We start from the raw sequence: 11,122 nt of genomic DNA, 5'->3' as shown, positions 1-11,122 counted from the left end.
TCAAAATTAAAATATAACTGTAAGAGCTCATGTAAGAGGTATACATATATGACAATTACCATTTATGCGTACACACACATAACTATAAACAAAATGTGAATAAACACATTAAACTTTATTAACTGAAATATACCATAGATAATATTCATGGGTAAAAAATTTCTTTAACCAAGCACATAAAAAACTGTAAAGTACCCATATGCTCAATATATTTAGCAAACTAAAATTTGGCCTAAGCCCTATATTTAGAGGATCAACTAGTATGTATTCTATAACATGTGCTCATAAAGAATATCATCTTTAACAACTCTCTAATTCTGAAATACTTTAAAATTATGTATTTAACACCATCAGAGTTTTTGTTATTCTTCATAGAGAAAATTAAAACCATATATCATAATACATCTTTATAGGTTTGGAGATGAAATTAACAATTCCAAACTCTGAAATAAAATTCTTTAATTACATAACTCAAGTCGAACTCTAAAACATGTTTGTATAGTGAAAAATTATAAGAGATTTTATGAAACTCTTTCATGAAACAACATCTCATGCAAACATAAAAAAATGTAACCAGTAACAGACACTATATATCATTTGAGCAACTTCCAAAGTCGACATTATACAATCAATAATATTAACATAATTAATTCTTCGATAGCTAATTGTATAATCTTTAATTCTCTATAAATATCATGACACTTTATGTCTTTCAACCCAATGGTCAAGGCTTAAATTAAAATAATAATTGTCTAACAAACTAATTGCATATGCACCAAGTTTAATTCAAACTTCATAATTCATTAAACTCTCACAACACTAGCATACAAGACATTCCTCATGAACTTTTTCTCAAAATCATTTTATGAATACTGAATGTTACTTAATTAATCTCGATCATTAAGAAGAGCAACGTAAAGCTTTCAATTTTGCATATTAAATTCAGTAAAAATGTGATCTAGGTATGCTCTTTTAGATGAGACAAATAATCCTCTAAGTTATTTTTCAAGTATCTCAATGCCAAACACATAAAATACTTTATCAAGATATTTTATACTAAAAATTTATTAACAACAATATCTTCACATCAAGTATTAATTCGAAATTATTACTAATAAGTAAAATTCCATCGCTATAAAGGATCAAGAAAAATAAATTGCTCCCACTAACCTTGAGATGTATGCATAAATTAATAGTATTATCTATAAAGCCAAGTAATAATATTTGGTGAGCCTTTAAATATCATTACTCAGAAATTCGTTTAAAACCATAGATAATTTTGTTTAACTTACAAATCAAATTTATTTTGTTTGGCGAAGCAAAAGATAAAAATGTCACAATACCACTATAATAATTATAAACCTATATTTATGACATTGGTAAGAACAATACTCTTTTCAAATCACAACCTCTTGCAATAGCATTGTATTTATTTATTTATCTTTTAAAAAAAATACTCATTAGATTTCAAACTTTTAAAAAGGTATAACATGATCTCATATCTAATTAATAATTTGTACCAATTCATTTACCATATTACAAATTGCCAATATCTTCATCATACGTAACAATCATCTCTTCAATATCTTGATATTGCTCATTTAGAAAAATAATATAATCGCAAGGATCTTTTAATTGTATGAGAATGTCTAGAAGGTTGCCCATGTTATACATGTTCAACTTTTATCAATAGACTGAATAGACACTTCAGATTCTACTTGCACTCTTACTTTCTCTATGTGAGAATGAACGGACCAATTTATTATAATAGGCACAAGTATACAGGAGGATTTATATATTTAAATTGTTCACCAATCTAATAACTTCACATTTTAAAAGCTTAAAAGATTCTTATGTCAGAAGCAAGATAAAAGAACCATTGACAACTTACAAAGTAACAACAAATAGCTATAGGTCCCATTTTGATTTAAAAAATATATCATAAAATTTTTTACTTCTGTACAATCCCAAACTCAAAAGTTATTCTAACTAAATTTTATATTAGTTCGTAATTCAAAAGTGTTTTAAAAATATTTTTAACTTAGTACCATATATAAAGTATACATAAGTATACATAGCAATCAAAAATATTTTATCACAAAAACTTGTATAATTTAAACATGTTAACATACACCTCATCATTTTATTGGAGTCCAATTACGACACTCAAGTACTCAACTTTCTTTCGAAGTTACAAGCATGATATGTTTAAATTGATTCCACAATTTTATAAAAAAATTAATAAGAGGTTATGCATATTAACCAAAATTATCATGTTCACTATAATATCGATCTTCAATTAATAATTTTAAAATCTTTATCAGTGTGTTTTTCAACATAAATGAGATTAGACAAATGCATAACATCAATACTCAATTATGAAATTAATAAAATAATTTTTCCCAAACACCGTATGATAAATGAAAATCTATTTCAATTATTATTATTTTTATTTTATTTATTACCAAAATTAAAAATAATAACAATGCTTATTTTGTTGACATTAAAATTGAACTATATCTCATGGATAATATAAAAATAACATTCTTTAAAATAAGATCAGTACTAAACTATAACTTAAATAACTTGACCATAAAATAAAATTTTGATTAACACAAGCTTTTTTTTTTTTAAAGCAGATTAAAAAATAAATAAGGAGATTCCGAAGGTGGGAAGAGCGTCATAGCTCACAAAAAATTCTAAAGAATTTTTCTTACTTGAGTTAATAATATATAAAGAGATCTGCGGAATATTCTAAAAAGGAAAACATAAAATACTGAAGAGAGATAACGATTTGTAAAAGTCGAAGGTATTATATAGAGCATTGTAGAGTATAATTTAGATTTTCTTATAAGAATCACCTAGTGAATATTTTAAAACTCGACTTTCTTAAATAGTTAACATTGAATATAATTTCAATCTTTCACACTATATTGAGATCTTAATATAAATGGTTAAGAAGACACATTCTCGAGTATGTCAATGTCTAAATCAGTTAGTCTTAAAGCTAACTCAATATCTTTTAACCGATTCATAATCAAAACTTTAATGGAGTAAATTTAATTTTCATAAAAATATCTCTCTTCATTGCTTTCAATTCAATATAATATCATTCAATTATATATAGACAATAATAATCTCATAATCACAATTAATATTCTCAAATATTTAAAATATATCACTCTTAAACTGAATATATAGAAAGCATGTTCACAACTCCAACTTTCAATTATACATAGGCAATTAGTATAATCTCACAAGAATATGCTGCGAATAAATTTTAGCAATATTCTCAGATGTGCCAGAATGTATCACTATATAAACACCTTTGGGTTGAATATATAGAATACAATCAACATCTTTAAACTTTAATATAATCTTAATTAATTATACATGGGCAATAATTATAATCTCACAACAATAGGCTGCAAATACACTTTAACAATCTTGTTAGATGTTTCAGAATGTATCATCATATAAATACTTTTGGGCTAAATATAAAAGACACATTCTAACACCTATAAACAAGTCAACTAGCAAGAATGATTTATCAAGAAATTATCTCCTTTGGGTAGATAAGTTCTTTCAAAAACAATAAAATTTTCCTTACTAGCGGCTCACACTACCTCTAAAATTAATACACTCAATTAACCCCTTTTGGGTAGGTAATTGAGTGATATAATATTAGAAGAGCTTCCCAGAATCCTTATTGGTAAATCACTTTAAATCTCAATAAGTTAACCACTTCGGCAGTATCACCCATATTGATTCAAAAATCTTCCAACTGAGACTACAAAATAAATATTTGTCCACCTTTAAAACTTTATTTATTTATTAACAATAATGCAATCTATAACCCATCAAAGCATATATAATATCATATTACGAATCACTACTAAACAGTTACTCAAAAATAATAGCTCACAGCCAACCAAAATTCGCATATGAATTTACAAAAAATACACCAAAGTGATATACATGATATAGAACTCTTAAACAATCTTAATATTTATGTAAAAGTCATAAAAATGAATATGTTTCATATGTTTTGCAAATATTTGATTAGGTAAGATTTGAAATATATATATATATATATATATATATATCAATACAGATTCAATATACACATGTCTATACTTCACAATTTTCGTAAAACTACCAGATCTAAATTACTTTTTTTTTAATTTTATTTTATATAATACAATTGAAAGCAAACTATCAATACTCAAACAGTATGTACTCGTTACATTGAAAAAGTTTGCTTGAAATTACTAAAGCACAATTTTGAGATGCAAAAACATCATTTAGTAAAAGAAATATTAATTTATTCCTTATCATTATATAAAATAATTTTACTGAAATAATCTGCCATGATTTTGATTCTAGTATAAACTTGCTCTGATACCACATGTAAGATTATAGGATCTATATACTAGAAATCAAAACAATATGAATATAAGTAACTACTAAAATATAAACTCAGATACATACCATTTGATTCCGTTATTGTCTTGAGTTTTGCTTCCTTGAAAGAATATGGCATTCACAATTGGAAAACCTTAGCACCAGCTCTTCCCCTCCTTCTCCTAATCTTTTTGTTGTCTTTTCAATGGGGCTGACAACCCTTTGATCTACATATATATAGATATATGTAAATCCTAATAAGGATAGGAGAGGGGACTGGGTCTAAATAAAACAATTACTGGGCCCTCCCATTAAGGAACCCAAATAACTTAAAACAGGCCTTACACCTCCATATCACATATCCACATATAAAATAATATATACACTAAGATGACCATGGCCCAAACTTTATGGATCACAATAATAATTTTGGGCTCATACCAGTCAATCTATCTGAATCACGTTCAATCCGTTTTTCACAAACCAAACAAAATATAGTCAATGACAGCCTAATTAAGAATAAATTCTTACACTTGGACCCAAAAGGGGCACCAAGAGAAATCCATGTTGTTGACTGGGACTCCCAAGACAAGAGGGTTGAGAACAAGCAAATACCACATAATTGACCAAGGGCCCACCTGTTGGACCCACTTGAGATCTTTCTCATTTTCGAAGTTGAAAAGAAAAGTTGTCATTCCAAGAAGATATGGTACAAGAATTTCTAACCTTCCACGAACAATGAAGGATGTTCGAGACTGCTGAACAATGAAGGATGTTCGAGACCGCTTGTTTATTGAGCTGCTTGTTTGCCAGAATCATACCCACTAAGCACCGGTGTGGTATTTCTTTGGAGCCTAGTAACCCATCCTCCAACTCGATGGTACCTAAATCTGACGAAGTGCCTGAGACAGTCGCCATCTAAGAAAAGCACAACTCAAAGAAAGAATGGAAGCTCAGATGATATTCTAGAATAATGGGAGAGAGAAAAGAGAAAGAAGGGAGGCTACAACGCTAAACAGAGACTGGGATTGACCTAGAGAAATCCACCCTAGAGTATAGAGCCCCTCATCATAGAGAGAAAAAAATTTCTTTGACATTTTAATTTGTCTCTTGCTCCATTCAACTACCAAAAATAATCGCTGCCTTCTTATTTCATAGTATATTCTACTTTAATTAAACATAGAAAATGTAATCTCATTGTATATACAATCTATATCTTACTATAAATATATTATATCACATTTTATATCCCTAAATACAATATAACAAATGTTTAAGAGCATCTCCAATGGTAGTAGGCATTTTACCTATCTAAACATTACTATAAAGTATACATTTTATTTTGCCTATCAATTATTTCATGTTTTTACTCCAACCATACTCTATATTTTAGCTATTCATCCAAATACTATTAACTTTATACAATGCCACGTCATCAACAAAAATGGAGGGAAATAATCCTAATGATTAAATACATTTTGCCTAACCTTGAAGGCTAGCTACATGTAACTAGTGAATGTGAGCTGAGCCAAAATGTCTAATCATATGCCTAGTGCATTGGAATTGAAAAAAAGTGAATCACACTAGGCATTTTAACTAACAAGCATTATATGCCTAATGGGTTGGAGATGCATTTTAACCCACTAGGCATATAATGCTTGTTAGTCAAAATGCCTAGTGTGACTCACATTTTTCAACTCCAATGCACTAGACATATGATTAGGCATTTTGGCTCAGCTCACATTCACTAGCTACATGTAGCTAGCCTTCAACGCTAGGCAAAATGTATTCAATCATTAGGACCATTTCCCTCCATCTTTGTTGTTGACGTGGCATTCTATAAAATTAATAGTATTTGGATAAATAGCTAAAATAAAGAGCATGGTTGGAGTAAAAACATAAAACAATTAATAGGCAAAATAAAATATGTACTTTATAGTAATATTTAGATAGGTAAAATGCCTACTACCGTTGGAGATGCTCTAAGACTCTTAAAAGCTCTCAAAATTTGACTCATATTAGGTTTTTTTTTTTATTTATTGCCATGTCGTTATGAGTAAATTTAGGAGTTTTTTTTTTTTTTTTTTTAACTCAAGTAAATTTAGGAGTTTAAATTATGAATTCTTAACATTTCTTATATTACATGTCATCCTCAATGTCTTATATCTAATCAGATCAAAGGAGAACTAGGGTAAAAAAAAATGACCATGCAAAGGCCTTGATCTTGTCTTGTGATTAGATCTATGAATTCTATCCATCGAGTTATTTAAAAAGGTGACCAATCAAATTTTTAATTGATTGTGGTTAGGTTTGTTTACTCTATCCAACGAGTTATTTAAAAAAATGACCAATCAAATTTTTGATTGTTTGTGTTAAATCAATCGACTCTATTTATTTAAAAAAGTGATCAATCCAATTTTTGATTGCTTGTGCCTGTCAGCTCGAGATGTTTAAAAAAGTGACCAATCAAATTTTTAATTGCTTGTGGTTAGGTCTAACTTATTTAAAAAAGGGACCAATCCAATAGTCTGGAAAAATAATCAATTTGAAAGCCAATCTTCTTGGCAGTGTTGTGGTTTGTATGGAAAGCTCGGAATGATTTTATTTCAATAACAGGACTTGAGGGAGGAAAAACCCTCATTGATCTAATTAAAGCTAGGCTGGGATTCTGGACAAAAAGCACATTGGGATCTAAAACATTATCTAGTTGTTCATTTTTAACAGATATTGAAGTCATTAGCTTGTTGAAGCCTGATTAATTGAAGTTAATTTTGCTCTGCTTTTGAAGGTTCTGATTCTTGGCCTTTTTCTCGAAGCTCTTTAACCCTCTTTTGATGGGCATGTTGCTACTGTTCTTTTACATCTAATATATTGATGTACTCATAGAATTTTCATCAATATATTTCTCTTTTCTAAAGAAAAAATAAAAAAGACACAATAATGAAAAGTATATCAGCTATGAGTGCTAATAAAATAACGCACGTCAAGATTTGAAAGAGCACTCATTTATCTAAATCCAGCTTATTTATAGGCAAACCACCTATGTAGAGAAAAAAAATCTACAAATTTACTTGAGAATATTGACAATCACTCATGATGACATTGGAGCAATTTCACAAGTACAGTTTCTATATTCACACATAATTTATTACATGGCTCATAGTAAAGGCAGACCAGTTGTATATTACAAGACAGAAGGCTATACTAGGACCACCGACTCAACCCACGAGAAAACACACTACATGTATAAAATAAATCAATCCAACGAGAAGACACAGTACTTAAATTGAGCAATACCACTACAGCCTACAGGACAAACTGTAGGAGCTATCAGCTTATTCAAGTTTGGACAACAGATAAAACATAATCATAATAATTAAATAGTTTCACATAGATAATACATATGAGGACACCCTGTAACCTTACTTTCTGCATAAATTGGACCGCCATCTATTTCTTCAACTTCTTTATCAAGAAAAGCATATCTAGCAAATCACCTGAAATCAAATTTTGGAATTGATGACATTAAAGACTAGTTAAGGTCAAACGCTACTCCAATAGATTGACACCATTGTACATCAAGTAGTTCAAGATTTTGCATGCCCTTAACACCTGTGAACTTCCATCTCTCTCAGTTTAGTTTGAAGTTCCCCAAGCCAAATCTCCATCAGATTCTCCATTTGAGAGATGTACAAATTTTCAATGGTAGTCAATTTAACCTACGAGTCCATTCACGAGGTTGCAAACATAATTAAGCACAACAAACTTTATTCCATTAAACATCATCCATTAATTTAATTTGATTTTCAAATTAACATACTTCATATTTGAATAACTCAACGTAAAACAGTTCTTACAAATCTATTGCAATATATTTTTAGATCCTTGAGCTAAAAGCCCAACCCATTTTACTAGATTCTTGAATTTACCAAATATAAATACACATAAAGTTTCTTTTTGGTATACTGGATGGTGATCAAGATGATAGGGAGTTGAATCAATCACTAAGAATTCTCATCATGATTATCAAAATCTTGATTTAGATAGTAGAATTTTATGATTCTCATTTCAATTGGACCAAACAATTTGATTACACTAGAATCTTAAAGTAACTACAATCCTAGTTATAAAATCGAGTGGAATTGTACTACAATCTTGATTCTACTAAAATCCCAATTCGACTAATTTTTTTTCTTATTATTTATTTCTTATATATATATATATACACTAACATTACACCCGTGCTATGCCCGACATTAAATAAATAATTAAAATTTCATCTTAAAAATTAATGTAATAATATTAAAAGATGGAGATTGTAAAAGGCAATGGGAAAAAGAATTTGTTCCTTAAGATTTGGATGCATTGTTGACCGATCTTGGAGGTTGTGAGAAATCTCCATCTAAGCTTTGCGGTATTTTTTTCGATGAGGCAAAGGTCTATGATTACAAATCATCTAATATTCAGAATGTTGCTTAAGGATGCTAAAATGGAATATAACTACAACAATGAAGGTCCTCACTTGCATCAATGTGATGCTTTCCACAATCACTATCACCTCCTCTTTTACTTCCAACTACCACCTTAGCCTCTTCTTTTCTATCAGCGACTTCCTTTCCTATTACAACCTCTCTCCAACTTTTCTTATTGTGACACCACAATCTCTCTAGTAGGACCTATTCTCCCAATCCTACCATTGCGAAAAAAATAAAGAGCAATAAAGCACAATGTTTAAGGAAGAAAAATGAGAAGGAGGAAAGTGGTGACGTAAATGGGAGATATGGTGAGGAAGTGGTAAAAAAACAGTTGTTGGTGGCTAAGAAGAGTTAGGAAGGAGTTGGGGATGGCAGGGAGGGTGCTGGTTGGCCATTAAGACCGTAAAAAACAAAAGCCAGGGAGTTCATCTTGACAGAGTGACCCAGGATACCTAGATCCAAATAATGGAGGCTCGGAGAAAGGTTGTAGAGTGGCACCAACAGTTACGGCAGTGGAAAGAGGCAATAATGGTGGTGGGTGATAGAGGTACTGGTGAAGGGGTGGGAGTTATAAAAATTAGAATTTTAAGAGTACAGAAGTTAAAATTTTTAATTTTTTAAGTTCTAGATACTTTTTAATAATTTTAAAATGATAAAATTTTAATAAAAAAATATTTTTATTTTCTAAATAGAACCTTCCACTTAAAATAGAAATTTATTGGATTGTGCTGGTCTTCAATGTATTATTGGAGAGTCCTATCCTGGCTGGTAAGCTCACCACTGGTCTTGATGATCCGATAATTTATATAACCTATTCATTTGATTGCATTTAGTTTATTTTAAAAATACATTCATCCTTAATTTTTTCAAGACAAATTTGATCAAATAAAGAGTCACGGTCGTATCCCTCTTCGACTTCCTCAACAACCCTATCTACACTTTTGTGGGTGTGGATATTCACACCGATGTCCAGAAGTTGATTGAAGATTATGAGTTGTTTGTGGCCACCACTGTTGATCTTTGTTCGTTGGCGGCTGAGTGCGGCATGATCGAGCTTCGCAATGCGGGGTTGAAGAACTTGGTGAGAGAGGTGCTGGGAAAGGAGATTGAGAAGCCCAAGAGGATTACGATGAGTAGATGGGACAATGAGTGGCTCTACTCTGCACAAGTTCAGTATGCTTGCATTGATGCTTTTCTTTCTTTTGAGATTGAAAGGTGTTTGAATGCAGCTGGGTTTTAGATTTATTAGGAGTAATATGGGTTTGAATTTGTAATTAGGAATTTCTTGTTTTTTGGGGTTTGATGGAGATTTGGTATGGTTTTGTTTATATTGGGATCTCTGTTTGATGGATTTGGATGGTAGGTTTTGTTTACTAGTTGGTGAAGTTTATTATGATTTGCAATTTGGATATGTTTGATGATTGATTGATATGTTCTATACTTCTATCTTGTTGGGCAAATACATGATTGTTGATGCCTGAGTTGCATTGCCCTAGCATATAAATGGTTTCTTATTTATGTCTTTAATTAGGGAATATATTGTTTTGCTTAGTTACTACATTATTTGTATAGCAACACGTGCCATACAATATATATTGATGGTAGTGTGGATCCCAAATTTGGAGCGATTATTTTTACTATTTTTGCACTTGTTGCCCAATTTTTTATTTTTTATTTTATGTATATAGAGTTGAGAGCAGTGGGGGTTGTCTCTATATCATATTAGAACTGCAGGACCGTGGATGCAACTCTAGTTTTGGGGTAAATCTTGTGTTCATGTGTATGCGTGTGATTTACAATTCTTATACATTTGTTTTTCTTTGTTTTTTGTATCTCACTGATCCTAGTTAGGTGTTTGTTATGAATTCTTGACATGTGATGTGTATGAAACATTATGGTGGTCATAGTGGATGTTGTCAAAATGATAGTCATGAGAGGCATAATTGAATTGGTGGCTCAAATTTGAGGGAGTGAAGAGAGGGACTAGCAGAGGGAGAGGATGTGAAGATAGTGGTGGAGCGCGATCAGTGTTGTAAAAGGTACGCCTAGGCTCAAGGCGCAATGAGGCGCTGCACATATGGCTCATACATGGTGAGGCGAATGGCCATTCAATGAGCCGCAACAAGGCACACTAGTTGCACGCTTCATTGAAGATTCTACATTTCTTTTTCATTTTTAATATCAACTTTTGATTTTTATTTTTTTAAACATATTAGACTTATATATGCTGCCACAAAGGATTG

The 11,122-nt window shown here is 30.6% G+C and overlaps 1 protein-coding gene across 1 annotated transcript; it reads left to right on the top strand.

Annotated features, from left to right (window-relative positions):
* The first annotated feature begins 9,344 nt into the window (after positions 1-9,344).
* On the top strand, positions 9,345-10,119 carry LOC114256207 (3'-5' exonuclease-like). The gene is made up of 2 exons (XM_082889864.1): positions 9,345-9,426; positions 9,773-10,119. The coding sequence occupies exons 1-2, from the start codon at positions 9,345-9,347 to the stop codon at positions 10,117-10,119; spliced, it is 429 nt and encodes a 142-aa protein (XP_082745990.1).
* Positions 10,120-11,122: the final 1,003 nt, after the last annotated feature.

This window comes from Camellia sinensis, chromosome 10 (genome assembly GCF_055761805.1).
Source record: "Camellia sinensis isolate YWXY chromosome 10, ASM5576180v1, whole genome shotgun sequence".
Classification (NCBI taxonomy): domain Eukaryota; kingdom Viridiplantae; phylum Streptophyta; class Magnoliopsida; order Ericales; family Theaceae; genus Camellia; species Camellia sinensis.
Note: the sequence above shows the minus strand (reverse complement) of the source record. Positions and strands in the feature narration are given on the sequence as shown.